Source organism: Oncorhynchus masou, chromosome 28 (assembly GCF_036934945.1).
Source record: "Oncorhynchus masou masou isolate Uvic2021 chromosome 28, UVic_Omas_1.1, whole genome shotgun sequence".
NCBI classification, from domain to species: Eukaryota; Metazoa; Chordata; class Actinopteri; order Salmoniformes; family Salmonidae; genus Oncorhynchus; species Oncorhynchus masou.
In genome coordinates this window covers 19017808-19043348 of record NC_088239.1, presented here as the reverse complement: position 1 = coordinate 19043348, position 25541 = coordinate 19017808, and the positions used below count along the sequence as shown (strand labels likewise).

The following is a 25541-nucleotide window of genomic DNA, read 5'->3' as shown; positions in this document are numbered from 1 at the left end:
AACCGTGACAAGCAATTCTAAACAAATCCTACATACTGTAGACACGAGGCAGTTAGTGGAGTTCATTGTATAAACAGACAGGCTGGTGTGGGTATAAGCTGTTGACAACCCAGGGCTGTAAACAACAATGTTAATAACAGGCTGCTCAATAGAACTGAATCAACAACCATATTCGTGTACACTCCTGTGCCACAGGTTTTTTTTTAAAGTAATGCTAAAAGTAGCATTAAACGTAATGACGTTTGACCAGGGACTCAGAAGTCTCTTTGCCTTTCCTTCAAGTAGAATCATCCGATGTTGGTTATGAATATTTCAAGCTGCTTGCACACATCCCATAAAGCATGGTTGGTTCCATCAAGTCTGCTTTGAAGGATGACCAACAGATATGTATGTTTCTATTTTACAGACAGCTACATATTAAATCAAAGTTTATTTGCCACGTGCGCTGAATACAACAGGTGTAGACCTTGAAATGCTTACTTACAGGCTCTAACCAATAGTGCAAAAAAAGGTATTAGGTGAATAATAGGTAAGTAAAGAAATAAAACAACGGTAAAAAGACAGGGTACATACAGTCGTGGCCAAAAGTTTTGAGAATGACACAAATATTAATTTTCACAAAGTCTGCTGCCTCAGTTTGTATGATGGCAATTTGCATATACTCCAGAATGTTATGAAGAGTGATCAGATGAATTGCACTTATTTGCAAAGTCCCTCTTTGCCATGCAAATGAACTGAATCCCATAAAAACATTTCCACTGCATTTCAGCCCTGCCACAAAAGGACCAGCTGACATCGTCAGTGATTCTTTCGTTAACATAGGTGTGAGTGTTGACGAGGACAAGGCTGGAGATCACTCTGTCATGCTGACTGAGTTTGAATAACAGACTGGAAGCTTTAAAAGGTGGGTGGTGCTTGGAATCATTGTTCTTCCTCTGTCATCCATGGTTACCTGCAAGGAAACACGTGCCGTCATCATTGCTTTGCACAAAAAGGGCTTCACAGGCAAGGATATTGCTGCCAGTAAGATTGCACCTAAAACAACCATTTATCGGATCATCAAGAACTTCAAAGAGAGCGGTTCAATTGTTGTGAAGCAGGCTTCAGGGCACCCAAGAAAGTCCAGCAAGCTCCAGGACCGTCTCCTAACGTTGATTCAGCTGCGGGATCGGGGCACCACCAGTACAGTTCTTGCTCAGGAATGGCAGCAGGCAGGTGTGAGTGCATCTGCATGCACAGTGAGGCGAAGACTTTTGGAGGATGGCCTGGTGTCAAGAAGGGCAGCAAAGAAGCCACTTCTCTCCAGGAAAAACATCAGGGACAGACTGATATTCTACAAATAGTACAGGGATTGGACTGCTAAGGCCTGGGGAAAAGTTGTTTTCTCTGATGAATCCCCTTTCCAATTGTTTGGGGCATCCGGAAAAAAAGCTTGTCCGGAGAAGACAAGTTGAGAGCTACCATCAGTCCTGTGTCATGCCAACAGTAAAGCATCCTGAGACCATTCATTTGTGAGGTTCACTCACAAATTTGCCTAAGAACACAGCCATGAATAAAGAATGGTACCAACACATCCTCCGAGAGCAACTTCTCCCAACCATCCAGGAACAGTTTGGTAACGAACAATGCCTTTTCCAGCATGATGGAGCACCTTGCCATAAGGCAAAAGTGATAACTAAGTGGCTCGTGGAACAAAACATTGATATTTTGGGTCCATGGCAAGGAAACTCCCCAGGCCTTAATCCCATTGACAACTTGTGGTCAATCATCAAGAGGCGGGTGGACAAACAAGAACCCACAAAGTTTGACAAACTCCAAGCATTGATTATGCAAGAATGGGCTGCCATCAGTCAGGATGTGGCCCAGAATTTAATTGACAGCATGCCAGGGCGGATTGCAGAGGTCTTGAAAAAGAAGGATCAACACTGCAAATATTGACTCTTTGCATCAACTTCATGTAATTGTCAAGAAAAGCCTTTGACACTTATGAAATGCTTGTAATCATACTTCAGTATTCCATAGTAACATCTGACAGAAATATTGAAAGACACTGAAACAGCAAACTTTGTGAAAATTAATATTTTTGTCTTTCTCAACTTTTGGCCACGACTGTACAGTAGCGAGGCTATAAAAGTACCGAGGCTACATACAGACACCGGTTCGTCAGGATGATTGAGGTAGTATGTACATGTAGATATGGTTAAAGTGACTGCATATATGATGAACAGAGAGTAGCAGTAGCGTAAAAGAGGGGGGTTGGTGGGTGGTGAGACACAATGCAGATAGCCCGGTTAGCCAATGTGCGGGAGCACTGGTTGGTCGGCCCAATTGAGGTAGTAGGTACATGAATGTAAAGTTAAAGTGACTATGCATATATGATAAACAGAGTGGGTTGTCTCACTAATGTAAAATGAAACATCTCTTACTTTTTACTCATAAAACAGAAATAAATACTTCCACAAGCTAATTGAAACATTTAAAATGAATCAAAAGAGATGTGATTTGAAACTTGGTAAATAATGACACCGGTACTATATTAGATTTAAAGAAACAATGCTACTGAGAAGAAGCTCAAGCTTCTGTGAGATTGTGTGGCCTACCACTTCGCGGCTTGCTCATAGACGTTTCCACTGCACAATCACAGCACTTACAGTTGACCGGGGTAGCTCTAGCAGGGCAGAAATTTGACGAACTGACTTGTTGGAAAGGTGGCATCCTATGACGGTGCCATGTTGAAAGTCACTGAGCTGTTCAGTAAGGCCATTGTACTGCCAATGTTTGTCTATGGAGATTGCATGGCTGTGTGCTCGATTTTTATACACCTGTCAGCAACGGGAGTGGCTGAAATATCTGATTTGAAGGTGTGTCCACATACTTTTGTGTAAATATAGTGTAAGAGCATTTAGTGGACGTTAGCCTGGCAGGTCACACACAGCTCCGTCCGTGGTTTTATGACAATCTCTACTAATGAAGAGATATGACGTCACAGGCTCCAGCAGGCCTCTGTCTCTGTGTCTGTCCGCAACCATCGCCGCGGGCCCCACCGCTGGAGTCCCAGAGCTCCCACTTCCAAACATCAAGATTTCTCTCTGCAAAAAGACAACTAGAATGGGTTTTATGCAGTGCTGTCTTTGCCTGCTGCCATGGACAGAGTGCCTCGCTCCAGGGTAGGGTACCTTCCTCCTCTTCCTCTCTCGCTCTCCTGAGGCCTCGGGGCCATCAGTCCCCCACCCCATCAGAGGGGCCAACACCACAAGAGCTTTTGTGCTTTTATTTATATGTTTGTGCGCAAAGAGAAACTTTTTCTTCTCTCTCTTTAAAAGCCTGTCCTCTTTTTTTCTATTTGAGTTCTCTCGCCGTCTGATTCCATTTGCTATTTTTCAGGTTAAACTTTAAACAACTCTAAATGCCCGTGCTTATGCAAAGAACCGGAATAGAAAGGAATAAAAAAAAGATCTAGTGTAGCGTTAGCGATCGGAGGAGTCCTTGGGGAGTGTTGTGACCAGGCGTGGCATTAGATATTCATGGGGGCCATGGATGGATGATGCGCTGGGGGGGCACAGCAGGGATGGTACAGCAGGGATGGTAGTGAGCTCTCGTGTTTCCAAAGTTGTCCTTCCCGTTTCTGCTCTGTTTGCGTGGGGAGGGAAGGGAAGGGAGAGAGGGGGGATGGGATAAAGGGAAGGAGTGGGTAAACAACCATAGCTCGGACTGTATCTCTCACTGTTCCTCACTTTACATTTGTCCTGTCTGAATTAATTCTGTTGAATCAGGTTATTTATACTGAACAAAAATATAAACGTAACATGTACATTTTTGGTCCATGTTTCATGAGGTGAAATTAAAGATCCCAGATATGTTATATATGCACAGAAAGCGTATTTCTCTCAAATGTTGTGCACACATTTGTTTAGATCCCTGTTACTGAGCATTGCTCTCCTTTGCCAAGATAATCCATCCACCTGACAGGTGTGGCATATCAAGAAGCTGATTAAACAGCATGATCATTACACAGATGCACCTTGTGCTGGGGACAATAAAAGGCCACTCTAAAATGTGCAGTTTTGTCACAGATGTCTCAAGGTTTGATGGAGCATGCATTTGGGGTGCTGACTGCAGGAATATCCACCAGAGCCGTTGCCAGATAAATTCATGTACATTTTTTTTGTCGTTTTAGAGAATTTGGCAGTACGTCCAACCGGCCTCACAAACGCAGACCATGTTTATGGTGTTGTGTGGGCAAGTGGTTTGCTGATGTGAACCTTGTGAACAGAGTGCCACATGGTTGTGTTGGGGTTAATGGTATGGGCAAGCATGATCTACAGACAATGAACTCAATTGCATTTTATCAATGGCAATTTGAATGCACAGAGATACCATGACGAGATCCTGAGGCCCATTAATTTGCCGCCATCATCTCATGCTTCAACATGATAATGCACGACCACATGTCACAAAGATCTGTACACCATTCCTGGAAGCTGAAAATTTCCCAATGCTTTCATAGCCTGCATACTTGCCAGACTTCACCAATCGAGCATGTTTGGGATGCTCTGGACTAACATGTTCGACAGCGTGTTCTAGTTCCCGCCAATATCCAGCAACATCGCACAGCCATTAAAGAGGAATGGGACAATATTCCACATCCACGCCCCTACCTTTTTTAAAGGTATCTGTGACCAATTGATGCTTATCTGTATTCCCAGTCATGTGAAATCCATAGATTAGAGCCTACTGAATTTATTTAAATTGACAGATTTTCCTTATGAACTGTAACTCAGTAAAATCGTATAAATTGTTGCGTTTATTTATTTGTTCAGTATATTTTGTACAACAAAATGATTCAACTCTTCCACCAATGTCCCCAATGCATATTTTTTTTGTAGCCTGTGCACTAGCAGCCGGAAATATTAGCATTTAGCGAGGCAAGGCCTTTTTGCGATGCCGCCTCTGCCTTTGCCACTTCCTTACTGTACCCCAGCAGGGTCTCTACCCGCCTGTGTGTGTGCCAGCCTACTTTGCCAACAAACGCGCCCATCAAAGGGAATCTCTCATGTGAAGCTCTGTGTTTCCCTCCCCCGGTGTCACTCATCCCCCGACCCCTTCAGCAGCGCAGCACGCCACCGCTTCCTCTGCGGGATTGATGACAGCCGCCACACTGTCACAAAGTGGAGACAATCTGTCGTTTGTTATCCCCCACCCCAGCGGTGCCTCGCTGAGCCAAGATGGCTACCATTCTTTCTTTCATGCACTCTTTAAAAAAGAATTTGTTGAACATTTTCCACCAGATAATTTTTTGGGGTCGAGAATGCCTGCGAGCGCTTAGCAGAACAAAAAAGTCCTGTGGAATTTACTTGGTGCAACTTTTTGGTATTCTGAAGCGAGACCATTCAATAAAAGCTCTGTTTACTTGTAATTTTAGACACAAAATCATACTGCCCCCCTCCTATGCTCACCTGAACCTCTCAAAGCATTTCCAGACCTCCAACCCTGCCTCTTCACTGTGCTCCTCTGGCCAAAGAAGACCCATCGATCCAACATCAGTCCCTCTACCTCAGTCCCTCTACCTCCCTCAGTCCCTCTACCTCCGTGACATTTTTCCCTGATTGGAGAGACTGAGGAGCACTTTCACATTTTATTTTCCATTTCCTTTGTGCTCGCTCTCCACCGCCGCTCCCCGAGACAGATGGAGTCCTGACATTTGCAGGGAAATGGGCTGTGCCACCGCGCTTTGTCAAATCCCTGCCGCTGTTTGGGGAAGGGTTTCAATTACCCCCTCTCCCAGGTGGGTACATGAAACACAGATACTTTCAGAAAGGCTCTGAGCATCTCAAATGAAAAGGGAGATGGAAGCCTCTTTGCCGATGTCCCCAAGCAAGAATTGGATTTGAACATAGAGACAAGTGTCAGTGAAAGAAAATGTTATTTTGCATTGCAAGTTTTAAACTCTTTTGAAAAATAATACCGGTAGACAGTCTTTTTTTTCTTTTGAATGTATTCTCAATGCCTCGTGTACGTTGAGTATCTTGGAGTGGTGAGTGAATGATCAACAATGTCGACAAGCAGCAGTATGCCTCTCCGCCTTTGAAGTAGGCCTAGTTATGGGCAATTCCAAAGTAACAAAATTACTTTCTCATATGTTTTACTTTACAATGTATGCCAAACATAAACCGTTCATTTGAAAGTTTAACAAACCATATAACTCTATACACAATTACTACTTTGAACAATTGACACAGTACATAAAAAAAATATGTTTGGTAACATAATTATGGTAAAATTTCCCTCAGCTTTATTCTTTTACCAAACTTTGTATATGCACAGTTCTTCCTGTAAATATGTTAGTAGTAGTCTGGTTTGTTCAACTTGAAATGGTATACATTTTAAAGTGAAAAATCTCAGCGTAATTCTCTTACCATAGAATTGCCCTTATGACTATGCATGTCTCTCTAAAACGCAACGCTTAATTTCATTTCACAGTGAACTTTTCTATCTCAAGGTGAAGAAAGCACTTTGTTATTCTTGTCCAGTCTGTCACTGCTGCTGTTGTTGGCGCGGTAACACTGTAGTCCCCTGACTCCATGCAGATGCAGGAACTATTTGATGGGGAAACCTTGGGCTGTGAGTGCTTGTCTCAACGAGGACTCTCCAGTATGCAGGTTATGAGGTTTGTCCCACTGCTTTGTTTGCCATAGCACAGTTTCTCCTCTAAATAGGCCTTGAGCAAATCTGCTGACACCATGGAAAGCAACAAACAGAATGGAAGAAAAGATGCATGCATGGAATATATCTCCTACTACTTTGTATTGGTTTTATACTCTGTCAGGAGATGCAATTAAAGCTACAAAGTATGCTGTCCGGTAGATAGTAGTTCGGTGATTCCTACCAGCCTTTAATATTGAGCCAATGTCAAATCATTTGTAGTTTGTTGTATTGAGGCTTACATTGCAGCACTTCCTATGGAACAACCCACACAATGAGAAGTAGCCCACCCCACTGAATGAAACATCTCCCAAGCATTCATATCTGGATTGCTCTTTTCCACATCATTAACTTTGACACCCTCAAATTAACTCTCTTTATTAAAAACCAAGCAAGAGAATGAGAAAAAAGAGACAAATGAATTAAATGAAAACACGCTAACTGCACTTTTCATGGCAAACAAATTTGGAGGAACAGTTAAAACTATTAGCTTCCCGTAGATGGCCTACCGCTCAAATAGATGTTTGGTAACAGCAGGGAGTCAGGCACCGCCAGCGAGCCGGCTGCGAAATTGAATCCAAGCAGATTGATTCAGTGGCGTCGGCGGGAGAGCTTCATTAGCTCTTAGCTGTCCATTAACGACGAGCTCTTCTCTCCGGCAAGTTCTAGGGGTCACACACCGCCTTAGCTCTGAGCGGCGGTGTTTACCATATGTAAGATGAAGGGAGAGACAATTATACCCTTCCACGCTCCCCCGCCCATCCCCCCAGGCAGGTAGAACACCATTAAGTAGAGGCTGAGCACTCAAGCTATTAACCGCCTTGAGAAAATCACATTCCGCCTCACCAAACACAAAGGAATCCTCCCTACCACGACAAAGAAGATGGGCCCATATAATAAGCCGACATTGTCTGTCCCTTACAAATTAAATGGCCTGACCATTTTCCATTGTTTTCTCTCTTTTGTGATGTTTTTTTTGTCTTTTTCTGAGACCTTTTTAATCTTGTATCTAGCTGGTGAATCATGAAGTGTTTGTGTGCTGGAGTTTTGCCTCCAATTTAAAAGCAACAGGGTATGAGTTGTCTCCCGCTCGGCAACATGAATACGCTAAATGAGCTCACTAGACTCTCTGATTACCGGCTCCCTCTAATTTCAAAAGGCTCTTCCCAGACACTTTAATTAGTTCCTTAAGTGCAGAGAGGGAGAGAGAAGAGCGACCACTCAGTGACAAATCTCTGCCTCTGAGGCTCGCCTCGCAATTGAGACAAATACTGATTTAGATGATGACAAGGGGCAGTAAATTCCAAAGCTGGTATTTGCAAAGTGCCACAACGTCTAAGATTTAGGCTCCTGCGGTTAAAGCGAGGGATATTGCTCTCTTCAGTGTTATTACCATCAGAAATGTCCTTGTAGTAAATCAGATTTGTATTAATTGCGGATATAAATTTGCATTCACTTGAAATACCAGCTCGTTTAGGATTCCAACCAGTTTCAATATTGGCTTGTCCACCAAGTCTATTTGCATCCAATTGGATATTGTGGGATTTATCTATGTCGGTTTAATTTTTCTAATAAATCTCTTGAAATTACAACAACGAAGTGGATGCAGGGACTTCTCGCTAGCAGAGTTTATAAATCTGATCTCTGTTGAATTGGCTCTCAAAGAGAAGGCACAAGCACTAGGGCCTGGGGAGATTTGTACAAACTCATTATAGAAATAGCCTTATTTAGAATACCTGTCTCTCGAGATTGTGTTTGTGTCACTTATCATATCGTCAGCTCTTACAGTATATGGGTAATGACAAGGTCAGCAACGCTCACACTCTGAGGCATTGAGCTGAAAGCCTCCTCCACGTACAGTGCTAGTCATGTAGACTGTCTTCACCTGTAGAGAATGCCTGTGTCATCCTGTCTCAGCCTCTCTCTAGTCCAGTCAGCAGTACTGTATGGCAGGCTGATGAAATCCAACTGGACAGGAAATGCTGTAGAGTTCAGCCTGAAGCAGGGAAAGCGCTAGGTGCTATATAGGGAAGGTGGCGTGTATCCAAGGTGGATACAGTACTTGTGGGGCAAAGAGTTTTTAGGAGTTTAGATACCAAGGGAGAGCATTAAAGTACATTTGACAATTCAAAATAGAGCTGCTTGTTGATACTTCTCAGAAGTTTAGCGCAGCCTGAAAGTTGGAGAAAGAACATTTGCAGTACTCATGTGCCTTGTGCATTGGTAAAGGCCCTCCGGCGAAATAGTGTGAGCAAAATAGAGAGCTTTTCTCTTTTTTCCATTCGTATAAAAGCTGGATCGACTGACCTTGAGCGTCTAAAGAGATGGGCGGCCGAGAGAGAGATGACTTTCATTTATTTATGTTTAATGCTCTGACTGAAATATCAGGTCGGACCTCGTTTTAGACCACTTAACGCCTCTGGGGGAGAGGGGGGGGGGTGTGTGTCTCCATTAGAGAAGGCCATCTCCTGGCCCCCTCTGTCCCCCCTCCAAAACTCTCAAGGGGAGAGAGGGGGAGTCAGATGGCATTCTAATACCTCTGGCTGCATTCTAATGGACCTAGGCTACTGGAACTACAGAGGCTGATGGGATTCCGAGGCAATTACTACCCACCTGCAAATGAGAAATTCTCATTCTCAGTAACAGGTTCCCTGGGCAGCGTCCCCTTAGATTTTTGTTATCTGCTGCTGATAGTTGGTGAGGAGGCTGGGGCATTTTCATTCAGGAGTTGTTAGTGAGGAATAGTCAGGAAAGGTTGGTATTGCTTCTGTGTTTTGGTGGAAAGTTAGCTCTCGCCAAAGACCGCAGGGGCCAATGCCAGCCTCGCAGATCCCGGGATCACAGCGCCATCTCAAGGCTGGCAAAATGCTTGGCACCCCCACTGATCACCCTGGCATAGCAAACGGGACATACGCTGCACCCTCGCAGCCCCCCATAAAGCCCAGTGATCACAACACAGAGGGGGACTGATGGGCGCTGTTGGGAGTGGATAGCCCCTAGTGAAGGCTTCACCAAGGTCTCTCTGTTACTGCCAGCTGGGCGCTCGCAAAGCATCGTTCACACACACACTCTTTGTTGACCCATACAGCTGGAGCGCTGCGGAAAAGGAGCATTAGTGAGGGAGGGAGAGCTCTGAAACGCTACGTTTTTGCCTGATTAAGCTTGTAGAGGAAAAAGAGCAAAGTAGCAAATGGATCCCATTTGTAAACCCAATGTTTTTACTTGGGACTTCTATGAAGTCAATGGAAGCTTTCAGCTCAAGAGGAAAGGGAAAGGTCACTGGAAAAGCAGACGTTCTTATTGGTCATCTGCCTCATCGGCCAGTTTGCAATTCTCAACAGTGAGTCATCACCCCATAGAGATGCATATAATACTAGAGTGGCTGATGCCATTTAAAAAAAATGTATTTAACCTTTATTTAACCAGGAAGGGCTCATTGAGATTTAAAATATCTCTTTTTCAAGAGCGTCCTGGCCAAGATAGGCAGCACCAAGTCATTTAAAAAATTACAGACAAACAACATGAAAAACTACAAGTAATCTCGTAAAAACCATAGAATTCACAAGAGTATAACAAAATCAAAAACTGCAGGCCTCGCAGTGGTCTAGGGCACTGCATCGCAGCTGTGGCTGTGCCACCAGAGACTCTGGGTTCACGCCCAGGCTCTGTCGCAGCTGGCTGAGACCGGGAGGTCCGTGGGGCGAAGCACAATTGGCCTAGCGTCATCCGGGTTAGGGAGGGTTTGGCCGGTAGGGATATCCTTGTCTCATCGCGCACCAGCGTCTCCTGTGGCGGGCTGGGCGCAGTGCGCCCTAACCAAGGTAGCCAGGTGCACGGTGTTTCCTCCGACATATTGGTGTGGCTGGCTTCCGGGTTGGATGCGCGCTGTGTTAAGAAGCAGTGCGGCTTGGTTGGGTTGTGTTTCGGAGGACGCATGGCTTTCGACTTTCGTCTCTCCCGAGCCCGTACGGGAGTTGTAGCGATGAGACAAGATAGTAATTACTAACAATTGGATACCACGAAAACGGGGTAAAATTAAATAAAAACTAAATAAAAACAGCAAATTAAAAACATTGACAGGTCATGGAATCAGTCTCAAGATCATTCATCAGTGATTTAAAAATACCAATCGGGACAAGTTCTTCCAGTTTAAAAGTATTTTGTAAGGTGTTCCAAGAGGATGGCGCAGAGTACATAAAAGCACTTTTACCAAATTCAGTTCGGACATTTGGAACAGTTGTCAGGATAAAGTCCAGCAAACGAAGAGAGTACCCACCACATTTCTGAACAATAAAAATGCCCAAATAAAAAGGTAGTAAACCCAAAATGGCTTTGTAAATACAAGTATACCAGTGCCTGAGCCTACGAGTGACGAGAGAAGGCCAGCCAACCCTGGTATACAAGTGCAGTGTTGCGTTTTTGCAAGTTGTTGAATATGCAATTTAATAGAGAGGCTGTCATCAATTAAAATTCCAAGATATTTATATGAGGTTACAACCTCAATCTCCTTGCCCTGACAGGTAGTAATAGGTGAAAGGTTCAGAGGTCTATTTCTTGCTTTAGTTTAGTTTTGTCAGTATTGAGGATAAGCTTCAATTGACACAAGGTTTGTTGAACAGTATAAAAAGCATTTTGCAAGTTCTGGAAAGCTTTTGTAAGAGACGAGGCACAACAGTAAATAACAGTATCATCAGCATAAAAATGAATTTGCGCATTTTGGACATTGTTGTCTAAATCATTTATATAAATAGTGAATAAGAGAGGACTAAGTACAGAGCCTTGGGGCACACCATTAAAGACAGACAATTTAACAGACATAAGCCCATCAAATTGAGTGCACTGAGTTCTATCAGACAGATAGTTAGCAAACCATGCAACTGCATGCTCTAAAAGACCTACACTCTGCCTTAGTACAGCATGATCAACTGTATCAAAAGCCTTAGAGAGATCAATAAAAAGTGAGACGTTGCTGTTTTTTGCCAAGGGCTTCGGTGATATCATTTAAAACCTTCATAGCTTCTGTAATTGTGCTATGCTTCTTCCTGAAGCCTGATTGATAAAATACAGTTAGTAAATAAAAAGTATTTTAGCTGTTCACTCACAAGGGTTTCAAGTATTTTCACCAGGGGTGACAACTTTGAGATTGGCTTATAATTATTTAAAAGAGTTGGATCTCCCGCTTTTAAAAGTGGTAGGACAAATGCTGATTTACAGATATTGGGCATTTCATTACATTCCAGGGTTAGATTAAACCGATATGTACAGTGCCTTGCGAAAGTATTCGGCCCGCTTGAACTTTGTGACCTTTTGCCACATTTCAGGCTTCAAACATAAAGATATAAAACTGTATTTTTGTGAAGAATCAACAACAAGTGGGACACAATCATGAAGTGGAACGGCATTTATTGGATATTTCAAACTTTTTTAACAAATCAAAAACTGAAAAATTGGGCGTGCAAAATTATTCAGCCCCCTTAAGTTAATACTTTGTAGCGCCACCTTTTGCTGCGATTCCTCCAGTTTTTTATCTTTATGTTTGAAGCCTGAAATGTGGCAAAAGGTCCCAACGTTCGAATACTTTCGCAAGGCACTGTAAGTGGTTCAGCTATGAAATCAGCTGCCAAATTTAAATAGCAGGGATCCAAAAGATCAGGACCTGCAGGCTTTCTCTGATCTAAGGATTTCAGGGCTTAATGTACCACCTGCACTGAGAATTGCAAAAAGCTAAAAGTTTGACCAGCTCTCACTGGTTCATCCACACAGGGTTGTACAGAGACAGGGGACACTGAATCAAACAGCCTACCAGGTGATACAAAGTGCTCATTGAAACAATTCAGCATTTCACTTTTGTCATATACAGCAACAGTCCTTCAAAACACATGACGGTAATTCATTAACTTTACTGTTACCAGACATAGACTTAATAGCCTTCCAAAACTTTCTAAGGTCATTCAGGTTATCAGTGGTAACAGACATAAAATATTCAGACTTGGCCTTCCTGAGAAGAAAAGGACACTTGTTTCGTAACTGCCTAAAAATAAGCCAATCAGCACCAGAACATGATTTCCTTGCTTTAGCCCAGGCTAGATTACGGTCGTGAATAGTACAAGACAGCTCAGAAGAAAACCATGGATTATCCGCCTTTAACCCTGAACCTGCGGAATGGGGCATGTTTGTTTATTATTTGGAAAAAAACATCATGAAAGAATTTCCAGGCAGTTTCCACATCAGGGATAAGCTCCATCTTTCTCCAGTCAAAATAAAACAAATCATGAAAGAAAGCCTGCTCATTTAAACACTTTACATTTCTCTTACGAATCAAACGTGGGTTTGTCTTAGGAACCTTTTAGTATTTCTAACAGCACAATGGTCACTTAAATCATTACAAATAACACCAACCGCAGAATATCTATGTGGAACATTTGTCAATATCAAATCAATCAGGGTAGATATATCTGGGCATTTAAGATTTGGGCGGATGGGTGAGCTAATCAACTGGATAAGATTCATAGAGTTACAAAACATTATTAAATCATCAAACACCGGCTTTAACCAACACGAGTTGAGATCACCAATCAAGATCATTTCACTGTAAAGAAGTTTAGACATAAGGTGCATCAAAGAAGAAAATGTATCACCGAGAGCAGAGGGGGTCTATAACTGCCAATCACAGTTTTAGAGAGACCCTTTGAAACCTCAATATTCAAAGCAAGAAATTCCAACTGTTTACCAATAGTTTCAGACTTTGCCACACTTACAGGGAATTTAGTTTTTACATATATAGCCACACCCCTACCTTTCATTGTAACCACTTATACAAATATCCTTATCAAAAACAGACTTGCTGAGCCAGGTTTCAGAAAACACAATTGCATCAGTTGATTTAGCCCAAATCCTAACCTCATCAATATTTGACAACAGGCTGCGAATTCTACAAGTGAGTTTCCAAACAATACAAAACAGTAATTTAAAACCATTAGACTTTGGTAGTGACACATTCGTACTCTTCATCATGCCACAAATACATCGGCACTTGGACGAGTGGACCGAGTGGAAAAAGAGTGAGTTCCTGCAGACAAAATGTCTAATGGATGGGAGAGCACATTGTCAGATGTACTCACCCAGCGACAATGTTCGTTTTCTCCCCAGTTCAGTAAAGTCAGTGCACAAAGCAATACCATGAAAATTGTCATTTTCTCTGACAAATGTCAAAAATAGAGGCCAACGAAGGTAAGGGGAGAGAGGGACAGCGTGTATGTATGAGTCTGAATGTGAGTATTTGCGTGCCATATTGTATTTCTATGAACCAGCCCCACTCTCAATTATCTTTATCTCGCAGCATTCTGAATCCGCACCACAGCACTGTTTTGTAGGATGACAACCCTCGATGCTTGAACCTCCCTTGGCCCCTGTGTCGCCCCCGCAAGAAAACAACAGTCCCCCCTTTCTGACAACCGCAATTAACGTCTACTCAACAGTCTCCCTCTGCAATGGAGGACTGAGGCTGAACTGGCCAGGCTTTAAGTATCCCATCCAGGCATACAGCACACAGTCGGGCAACTCTCTGGGGCGCCTCCCTGGAATCGTCTGTTCGCTGCAGGCAAAAGCTGTGCCTGGGAAATTTTCTGGTGGTTCATCAGCATATTCCCCCTCTCTCGTGTGTGTGTGTGTGTGTTGCCCTTGCTGCTGACATGGAGCCCCAGGAGATGGCATTAGCAGGGAGTGAAGGAGCGGGCCAGCAGGTATTTAAGGGTGTCCTTGTCTCCTAGAATCTCTCTCAGTTCACCACATCAACGCCCGGGACTGAGATCTCGGCCTGTGTTTACTTGAGAGTCTGTGTCCATGTTGTGGACAAGATGGGATATGACAGCAAAATATGCAGTGTGGCCTCTGTCTTGAATGAGAAAATGAGTTTTCTTGACTTGGCATTATGCAAGTGTCGGACTGTTTGTATGCAGACTACATTTTATCTCTGCGGTCTATCTCGGTTTCATGAGGAGTTTTTCTGGATGGCTAGCCTAAAGTTAAGAACGACCAGGGCAGACCTGGGTTTATATAGCAGGCTCAATCTAATCCATTAAAGTATTTCAAGGAAAACAAATGTCAGTTGTAAATGGATATGAAGGTATGGGCTGCAGGTAGCCTAATGGTTAGAGCGTTGGACTAGTAACCGAAAGGTTGCAAGATCGAATCCCTGTGCTGACAAGGTAAAAATCTTTTGTTCTGCCCCCGAACAAGGCAGTTCACCAACTGTTCCTAGGCCATTATTGGAAATAAGAATTTGTTCTTAACTGACTTGCCTAGTTAAATAAAGGTTAAAAAATGCTAAATAAATAAACGAATGCTGTGAGAAGTGAAACTTTTCAATATGAGGCTGATTACTGTATGTACTGAGTGTATTGCTAACTGTGTCACGCATAACCTTCCGGTGTTTTCCCTTTGTGGTCATCTCCAGTAACCTGACCTTCTCATCTCTTCTTTTTATTGTGTTTGGTATGAAACCAGGAAATTGGCCAAGAAGCGCAAGGAGACTATGAGCAGCACGCGGCAGGAGATGACCGTGATGGTGAACTCCATGGACAAGAGCTACACGGAGCAGGGCACCAACTGTGACGAGGCCATCTCCTTCATGGACACCCACAGCCACACACTCAACGGGAGAAGTGAGTGTCCAACACCAGGGCATTGTGGGTTGGTTGGTGGGTGGCTGGGGAGTCTAGAGGGCTTTTCACACTACTGAGCTCAACCTCAATTTGCAGATACAGCGTTTAAATAAGGATTGTCGGTCTCAGATCTTAATGCGTTCATTTTCCAAAGCTGTCCAAATGCTCTTAATCTTTGTTTCTGATCCTGAGCCTTCTTAAACCCTGCTTACCTAATGATCCATCTCTTTCTAGCCTTTTATTTCCCTCCTATTGCCTCTATGGAGATCCTGTGTTGACACATGGACACTGGCTCTAGGTCCTACAGGTCCTGTCCCCTGTGTACCCCAAACAGCACTAACCCCAATGGGCTCAGTAGATTCACCCCAGCTGGCCTTGCTTCTCACCCCAGGGACAGCTGGCCCTGGCTGGGATACAATCCCCTAATCCCCCCCACCAACAGTGATCCCCAGGCCCAGACCAAGTCAGCACCTACAGCTTTGCATGCTGGGTCAGCAAGTCTCATCACCGTATGATATTCCCCTTTTACCCCCCTCCGCATCCACATGCCCCATCCCTCACAGCTATAAGACATTAAGGCACTCCTTATTATGATGATATTTCTTAGACCTTGTATCTCTGTTTCTGGAGACTGTAGGCTAAGTAAGTCACAAACTGTGAAGACAGAGTTTTCTGTCTTTCTTTAAACTCTGACGGCTAGGAGGTGCCAGGGTCACTAGCTATGTTTCTCTCCCCTCACCGCCACATGTTCCTCTCCTCTGTCTGTCAAAGAAAAAGGGGACTGGAGCAAGAATGCGACTGCAAACATGTCTTTGATCGTTTGGCGTGCTTTTAATATTGCAGGAATGAAACGCCATTTCTGCCTGAAAGGGCCGTCTGGCGTGTCGCCGGGCAGAGTGGATGGGCCCAGGAATTGTTGGATATTAATAAGTAAACATGCTCTCATTGAACGACAGGGCCATTCATCCGTGACCTTATCCCGCTGTCTATCACAATATCCTTGACTGACAGCTAGGTCACTGTACCCAACTTATCAAGGCAGCTGTCGAATGGCGACCGACAAACACGGCGACCAAAGCTCAGCATACTCCGCCGGCTTTATCAACGAACCGGCTGAACGTTATTGATTCGGCTGAAATATGTTGTATGATCACAGCGCGTTGTCTTACACAAACCAAAATACTGTCACTAAAAAAACATTAGCGTGTCAGTATCCATAAACTTAACATATTGGTGCACTCATCCCATTAGTGGGATCATTTTCATCCACATCCGCTGAATTGCAGAGCGCCAAATAAAAATGTAATTATTAAAAATATTTAATTTTCATGAAATCACAAGTGCAATATAGCAAAACACAGCTTAGCTTGTTATTCCACCCGGCGTGTCAGATTTCAAAAAAGCTTTACAGCTAAAGCAAACCAAGGTTTTATGTAAGGACATCTCTCTCAGCAGACAAAACATTACAAACAACAAGCAGCAAAGTAGATTGGTCATGAATGTCAGAAAAGCAATAAAATGAATCGCTTACCTTTGATGATCTTTGGATGTTTGCACTCATGAGACTCCCAGTTACACAATACATTTTCCTTTTGTTCCATAAAGATGATTTTTATATCCAATATACCTCCATTTGGTTGGCACGTTTTGTTTTGAAATCGACATGCTCGGGCAGTCACGACGGGGCAGATGAAAATTCCAAATAGTATCCATAAAGTTCGTAGAAACATGTCAAACGTTTTTTTATAATCAATCCTCAGGTTGTTTTCACAATAAATAATCAATAATATTTCAACTGGACTGTAGCTTTTTCAATAGGAGAGAGAGAGAAAATGTCTGCTCTAAGCTGTTGCGCATGCAAAACTCTGCTGGCACCCAGCCATCCGCTGACGCGATGTGATCGTTTTCGGTCATTTATCAGAATAAAAGGCTGAAACTATGTCTAAAGACTGTACACACCATGTGGAAGCCATAGGGAAAGGAATCTGGCTGATATCCCTTTAAATGGAGGGAAGGCATGCAATGAAACAGGGAGCTTTCAAAGTAAGAGTCACTTCCTAGTTGGATTTTCCTCAGGTTTTCGCCTGCAATATCTGTTCTGTTATAATCACAGACAATATTTGGACAGTTTTGGAAACTGTGTGTTTTCTATCCTAATCTGACAATTATATGCTTATTCTAGCTTCTGGGCCTGAGAAATAGGCAGTTTAATTTGGGTACGTTTTTCATCCAAACATCAAAATACTGCCCCCTACACTCAACAGGTTAACCAGAACAGTACATTTTACATTTACATTTTAGTAATTTAGCAGACGTCTCAGGTTTTTGACATTAGTCCACTTGTTAAATTTACTCTGTCAGGGAACAGGCTGCATTGTTTGATTCCTTCAGATTTTCAAGTCAGAAGTTTACATACACTTAGGTTGGAGTCATTAAAACTTGTTTTTCAACCACTCCACAAATGTCGTGTTAACAAACTATAGTTTTGGCAAGTCAGTTATGACATCTACTTTGTGTATGACACAAGTATTTTTTCCAACAATTGTTTACAGACAGATTATTTCACTTATAATTCACTGTATCACAATTCCAGTGGGTCAGAAGTTTACCAACACTAAGTTGACTGTGCCTTTAAACAGCTTGGAAAATTCCAGAAAACTATGATGGCTTTAGAAGCTTCTGATAGGCTAATTAACATAATTTGAGTCAATTGGAGGTGTACCAGTGGATGTATTTCAAGGCCTACCTTCAAACTCAGTGCCTCTTTGCTTGACATCATTGGAAAATCAAAAGAAATCAGCCAAGACTTCAGAAAATAAATTGCAGACCACCACAAGTCTGGTTCATCCTTGGGAGCAATTTCCAGATGCCTGAAGGTACCACGTTCATCTGTACAAACAATAGTGCGCAAGTATAAACACCATGGGACCATGAGGCCGTCATACCTCTCAGGAAGGAGACGCGTTCTGTCTCCTAGAGATGAATGTACTTTGGTGCAAAAAGTGCAATTCAATCCCAGAACAACAGCAAAGGACCTTGTGACGATGCTGGAGGAAACAAGTACAAAAGTATCTATATCCACAGTAAAACGAGTCCTATATTGACATAATCTGAAAGGCCTTTCAGCAAGGAAGAAGCCAGACTACGGTCTGCAACTGCACATGGGGACAAAGATCGTACTTTTTGGAGAAATGTCCTCTGGTCTGATGAAACAAAAATACAACTGTTTGGCCATGATGACCATCGTTATGTTTGGAGGAAAAAGAGGAAGGCTTGCAAGCTGAAGATCACCATCCCAACCGTGTAGCACGGGCTGGCAGCATCATGTTGTGGGGGTGCTTTGCTGTAGGAGGGACTGGTGCACTTCACAAAATAGATGGCATCATGAGAAATGAAAATTATGTGGATATATTGAAGCAACATCTCAAGTCATCAGTCAGGAGGTTAAAGCTTGGTTGCAAATGAGTCTTCCAGATGAACAATGATCCCAAGCATATTTCCAAAGTTGGGAAGATTGTATAAGGACAACAAAGTCAAGGTATTGGTGTGGCCATCACCAAGCCCTGACCTCAATCCTATTGAAAATTTGTGGGCAGAACTGAAAAAGCGTGTGCGAGCAAGGAGGCCTACAAACTTGACTCAGTTACACCAGCTCTGTCAGGAGGAATGGGCCAAAATTCCCCAACTTATTGTCGGAAGCTTGTGGAAGGCTACCCGAAACGTTTGACCCAAGTGAAGCAATTTAAAGGCAATGCTAACAAATACTAATTGATTGTATGGTAACTTCTGACCCACTGGGAATATGATGAAATAAATAAAAGCTGAAATAAATCATTCTATTATTATTCTGACATTTCACATTCTTACAATAAAGTGGTGATCTTAACTGACCTAAGACAGGGAATTTTTACTAGGATTAAATGTCAGGAATTGTGAAAAACAGAGTTTAAATGTATTTGGCTAAGGTGTATGTAAACTTCCGACTTCAACTGTGTACTATTTCTTCTTCCTACACTAAAGGTTATATTGACCATTCTGTTTGACTGCTCTCTCTCTTGCTAAAAGCCGTTTCCTCGCCCTCGTCATTCACCATGAAGACTAACACACTCAGCACGTCTGTACCCACCTCCTACTACCCAGGTAAACTACCTCTTCAAACTCCTTTTAACACTAATACCACCTTCTTTGACGTCTTATGACCCTTGATCTCCGAGTGACCCCTTCAACTTTGACCTTTTAATGAATGGCCAATGCCGATCCAGGCGCCTTTGTTTGGTAAACGTTCTGCTTGATCTAACGGTGGCCTGCAAAACACTGTAATGATGCCTGTTCTCTTTTTGCCTGCAGTTTTAATTGCTCTATAGCGTTTGCACTTCAGCATTCTATTTCCGGCCCCTACTTGGGAGAAACATATTTAGCCATATTGGTAGATCGATTTGAAGTAATAATGAAATTCAATGGATTTTGTTGGACATGATATTAAACTGACTTAGTTATAATCTCTCATATTGTTACTTATGAGCTATTTATGCTGTTCTTCCATGGGGGGTGGGGAGGGGGTTCTTTGCCTCTCTTGTTGACTGTAATAACAATTTACTGCTCTGCTGTAATGTTGCTGTCTCACCTGAGGGGAGAGCACGTCACCCTATTCACTGCTATATTCTCTCTTCTTTGTTAACCCCCTACTCTGCACTGGTTTTGGGGTGTGGGCAGATCCCTTTGTGCCAACCGCTATCTTGGGTGAGAAAACATTCTTTATTTTTTTCCTACAATACATTTCTTATGCTTACAGACCAACTAAGAGACAGCCTACTCTAAAATAGACCAGGTGCTGTGAATTTGAGGGAAGGCGAGGGGGAGAGAAAAGAGAGAGAGAGAGAGAGAGTCACAGTAATTTGGACTGTTTTTTTTTCTTCCTGATAATGGCTTTCACACATTCATACCTGCCTGCTTTTCTTCTTTATGTCAGACCAGAAGGTTTTGTTTCTTTCTAATCAAGCTAAGGTTGGCTAATTCACTCCATCCCATCCGCATTCCGTGTCGTGCGTGTGACGTCACGTATGTCTATGACCTCTCATATGCATGGACAGACAATGTGGACTGGATGAGGGGAGTGGCACAGCAAACAAACTGAAAACATGCATACAAACAGACAAAGTAGTTCCCATCGCCATAGCAGAAAGTAGTTCCCATTGCCATAGCAGGAAGTAGTTCCCATCACCATAGCAGAAAGAAGTTCCCATCGCCATAGCAGAAAGAAGTTCCCATCGCCATAGCAGAAAGAAGTTGCCATAGCAGAAAGTAGTTCCAATCGCCAGAGCAGAAAGTAGTTCCAATTGTCAGAGCAGAAAGTAGTTCCAATTGCCAGAGCAGAAAGTAGTTCCCATCGCCATAGCAGAAAGTAGTTCCCATTGCCATAGCAGAAAGTAGTTCCCATCGCCATATCAGAAACAAGTTCCCATCGCCATATCAGAAACAAGTTCCCATCGCCATATCAGAAACAAGTTCCCATCGCCATAGCAGAAACAAGTTCCCATCGCCATAGCAGAAACAAGTTCCCATCGCCATAGCAGAAACAAGTTCCCATCGCCATAGCAGAAACAAGTTCCCATCGCCATAGCAGAAACAAGTTCCCATCGCCATAGCAGAAACAAGTTCCCATCGCCAAAGCAGAAAGTAGTTCCCATCGCCATAGCAGAAAGTAGTTCCCATCGCCATAGCAGAAAGTAGTTCCCATCGCCATAGCAGAAAGTAGTTCCCATCGCCATAGCAGAAAGTAGTTCCCATCGCCATAGCAGAAAGTAGTTCCCATCGCCATAGCAGAAAGTAGTTCCCATCGCCATAGCAGAAAGTAGTTCCCATCCCCATAGCAGAAAGTAGTTCCCATCGCCATAGCAGAAAGTAGTTCCCATCCCCATAGCAGAAAGTAGTTCCCATCGCCATAGCAGAAAGTAGTTCCCATAGCAGAAAGTAGTTCCCATCGCCATTGCAGAACGTAGTTCCCATCCCCATAGCAGAAAGTAGTTCCCATCGCCATAGCAGAAAGTAGTTCCCATCGCCATAGCAGAAAGTAGTTCCCATCGCCATAGCAGAAAGTAGTTCCCATCGCCATAGCAGAAAGTAGTTCCCATCGCCATAGCAGAAAGTAGTTCCCATCCCCATAGCAGAAAGTAGTTCCCATCGCCATAGCAGAAAGTAGTTCCCATCGCCATAGCAGAAAGTAGTTCCCATCCCCATAGCAGAAAGTAGTTCCCATCGCCATAGCAGAAAGAAGTTCCCATCGCCATAGCAGAAAGAAGTTCCCATCGCCATAGCAGAAAGAAGTATCCATCGCCATAGCAGACAGTTGTTCCCATCGCCATAGCAGACAGTTGTTCCCATCGCCATAGCAGACAGTTGTTGCCATAGCAGACAGTTGTTCCCATCCCCATAGCAGAAAGTAGTTCCCATCGCCATAGCAGAAAGAAGTTCCCATCACCATAGCAGAAAGTAGTTCCCATCGTCATAGCAGAAAGTAGTTCCCATCGCCATAGCAGAGAGTAGTTCCCATCGCCATAGCAGAAAGTAGTTCCCATCGCCATAGCAGAAACAAGTTCCCATCGCCATAGCAGAAACAAGTTCCCATCGCCATAGCAGAAACTAGTTCCCATCGCCATAGCAGAAAGTAGTTCCCATCGCCATAGCAGAAAGTAGTTCCCATCGCCATAGCAGAAAGTAGTTCCCATCCCCATAGCAGAAAGAAGTATCCATCGCCATAGCAGACAGTTGTTCCCATCGCCATAGCAGACAGTTGTTGCCATAGCAGACAGTTGTTCCCATCCCCATAGCAGAAAGTAGTTCCCATCGCCATAGCAGAAAGTTGTTCCCATCGCCAAAGCAGAAATTAGTTCCCATCGCTATAGCAGAAAGTAGTTCCCAAACCATAGCAGAAAGTAGTTCCCATCGCCATAGCAGAAAGTAGTTCCCATCGCCATAGCAATGACCATATAGAGAAGTGGCAAACATTGGAAAGCTCTCGGGCAAAGCTAAGGAATATCCACTTTGGTAATGTAACTATTGCCTAGCCGACCCTTGTCAACTCCTTCAGAACAATAATTGTCAGTTCCAACCCTTTCATTTAGAGAAACTTGCAGTTTCAATAACTTTGTCTTGGTAGGTTGTTTGTTGTGCAGCCAGGTACATTAGACAACATACGCACACCACCTCTAGACATTTAAAATATTAACGTACACTAAAATGTATTTTCTTTTAACCAGATTTACACACTTTAGAGTAGTCGCCAACAGTGTCTCAAGCAAGCATGGCATGGGTGATATTCTAGATGTTTCCCCAGGCAAGTCCCAATAGTTCACATTCACCGTTTACAGTACCTAGGAAAAGGGCAAGCTAGTGGTTTCCCTTGTTTTCTAGAGAGGTTTTCAAACGTGATCAGGAGATGATTTACCACAGATGTAGGATCTTAATTTGATCACTCTTTTGTTGCTGAGAATTTTCATAAATTTACAGAAATTCACTAAAAACCCACACTAACAAACGGTTATATTAAGAGTATTGCACTTTTCATGTAGCCTACTTTTGGCCAGATCAAGCAACATTATGGACTAAAGGTTCAAATCTTGTTGCTGCAGGATCATTCTGGCTTTGACAATATAGGTCAAGTTAGTTAAACTGATTTGGCAAATGTCAAATGAAAATGTTATTAAGTAAACAAAATGTTTTGGTTCTTTATCATGTAATTATCAGCATTGATTACATTGAAATGGCCAATTCTAGGTGATTCCAACCAAATGAACACAACCCCAACTAAAGTGTCCCAAATCGAGCTCTCTGAGAGGTGTCCAATTGAACTGAATAGTTGCTTTGATCAGGACTACCGGAATGGCCAAAAAATGTTGGTGCCTAGAAACAGCTAGAGAAAATTAAAACTGTGCAGGTGCTCATGCCTAAACTTTATATTGTTGCTTATACCCTGTTTCCTTTCTCTTCTTTTCTTCTTCACATTTAACCTCTAACCTCAATGTCCTCTAATAAAGTGCCCATTAATGGTAAGTTGCCAGTCTGCCCTGTTTTCTCTGGGGTGAGGAGATGTGTGTGTGCCTCATGCTATTGAAAAGGGGCTTGCCTTGGGGCTGCTCTCCCATCTTGTTGCCACGCATGCACTTGTGTTAGCGCATCTCACGCCCCCCTTCCTCCTGTTAAGCTATTAGCTAGCATGGCAGTCTGACTCCACCCGTGGACAGTGTTGCCTCATGCATATGTGGACTGTGACATACCCACCCCCCTCCCTTTGTTGAATGGGGGGTCTCACGCCTCTGACATTTTGTGTTACGATTTTCCTGTTAGACGTAGTTACCAACCAAGGTAGCCACTTCATTTGATCGTGCACCCACGTCATCCATTCACCGCCGCCATTCCATCATTTGTGCAACCTTATTTTGCCATTGGTCAAATTCTGAGGATAGAAAGGATTTTGAGAAGTTAGCCACAAGCTAGCGTTATCAGAACTGAGGGCTATTCTAGCGTCAATAGAAATAAAGCCAGCTCTTTCCCCTCATAGAAAATAGATGTAAATAGAGATACTGGGCACCATCTTTTGAAACATAGTGTTATAATACAAGATCCATTATGTTGTCTTCACCATGTTTTACAGCACTGAAATAACTAGTTGAGAACGACATAGTTTATAAGTAACTCCTTTTCATTTCATGTTTTGTCATTGAATAACTTTATATTGTGACCTTGTATTCATCCATTATAATGTCAACAGTGTTTCCTTTCCTCTGTCTGTGGGTTTGTGCAGCACTCCAGTCGTGACCAGTGTGTGTGTTTGTGTGTCCTTGTCCTTCCTCTGTGTTTCCAGATGAGAACCACACCATGACCAGTGACACCAGTAGTCTGGTCCAGTCCCACAGCCACTCCTATAAGAAGAAGAGGGAGGTGGCGGATGTTCCTCCCTACCAGACCGGTCAGCTCCACCCGGCCATCCGCGTGGCCGACCTGCTCCAGCACATCACCCAGATGAAGTGTGCCGAGGGCTACGGCTTTAAGGAGGAGTATGAGGTGAGAGCCCCAACGACCTGCCTGTCTGACTAGTGTAGTGTCCCCCCTGTCCTCTCTCACAAGGCACACAGTGTCCCCACATACCACAGTGTCCCCACAAACCACCATGTCCAGTATACACATATTCCACATCACCAGTCTGTGTCTGTCTTTGTAGGCTCCCTCACTCTGAAACAAACAAAGCACACAGGTCCCTGTTTGTCTTTATTTTATTTTGTTTTTCCTTCTTTTTTGTTTCTTTGTTGCTTTTAATGCTTGCCTTCTTTCCCGGTTTGTTGTTTTTAATGCTTGCCTTCTTTCCCGGTTTGTTGTTTTTAATGCTTGCCTTCTTTCCCGGTTTGTTGTTTTTAATGCTTGCCTTCTATCCTGGTTTGTTGTTTTTAATGCTTGCCTTCTTTCCCGGTTTGTTGTTTTTAATGCTTGCCTTCTTTCCCGGTTTGTTGCTTTTAATGCTTGCCTTCTTTCCCGGTTTGTTGTTTTTAATGCTTGCCTTCTTTCCTGGTTTGTTGCTTTTAATGCTTGCCTTCTTTCTTGGTTTGTTGTTTTTAATGCTTGCCTTCTTTCCCGGTTTGTTGTTTTTAATGCTTGCCTTCTTTCCTGGTTTCTTGCTTTTAATGCTTGCCTTCTTTCTTGGTTTGTTGTTTTTAATGCTTGCCTTCTTTCTTGGTTTGTTGTTTTTAATGCTTGCATTCTTTCCTGGTTTGTTGCTTTTAATGCTTGCCTTCTTTCTTGGTTTGTTGTTTTTAATGCTTGCCGACTTTCCCGGTTTGTTGTTTTTAATGCTTGCCTTCTTTCTTGGTTTGTTGCTTTTAATGCTTGCCTTCTATCCTGGTTTGTTGCTTTTAATGCTTGCCTTCTTTCCCGGTTTGTAGTTTTTAATGCTTGCCTTCTTTCCTGGTTTGTTGTTTTTAATGCTTGCCTTCTTTCTTGGTTTGTTGTTTTTAATGCTTGCCTTCTTTCCTGGTTTGTTGCTTTTAATGCTTGCCTTCTTTCCTGGTTTGTTGCTTTTAATTTTTGCCTTCTATCCTGGTTTGTTGCTTTTAATGCTTGCCTTCTTTCTTGGTTTGTTGCTTTCCTTCTCTTTTCTTTAGTGTTTAGATTCCTTGTTTGTTTGAT

The 25541-nt window shown here is 43.1% G+C and overlaps 1 protein-coding gene across 10 annotated transcripts in view; it reads left to right on the top strand.

Annotated features, from left to right (window-relative positions):
* LOC135517303 (receptor-type tyrosine-protein phosphatase mu-like) overlaps positions 1–25541 on the top strand; it is a 288195-nt gene that overhangs the window by 211976 nt on the left and 50678 nt on the right. For 4 of the 10 annotated variants that reach the window (XM_064941481.1, XM_064941479.1, XM_064941476.1 and 1 more), the window contains 4 exons: positions 15208–15365; positions 19431–19505; positions 20079–20105; positions 24226–24425. In XM_064941481.1, the coding sequence (XP_064797553.1) occupies positions 15208–15365; positions 19431–19505; positions 20079–20105; positions 24226–24425 (460 nt within the window). The remainder of the gene's footprint in view (positions 1–15207; positions 15366–19430; positions 19506–20078; positions 20106–24225; positions 24426–25541) is intronic. The other 6 variants (XM_064941482.1, XM_064941477.1, XM_064941475.1 and 3 more) reach the window with 2 other exon arrangements.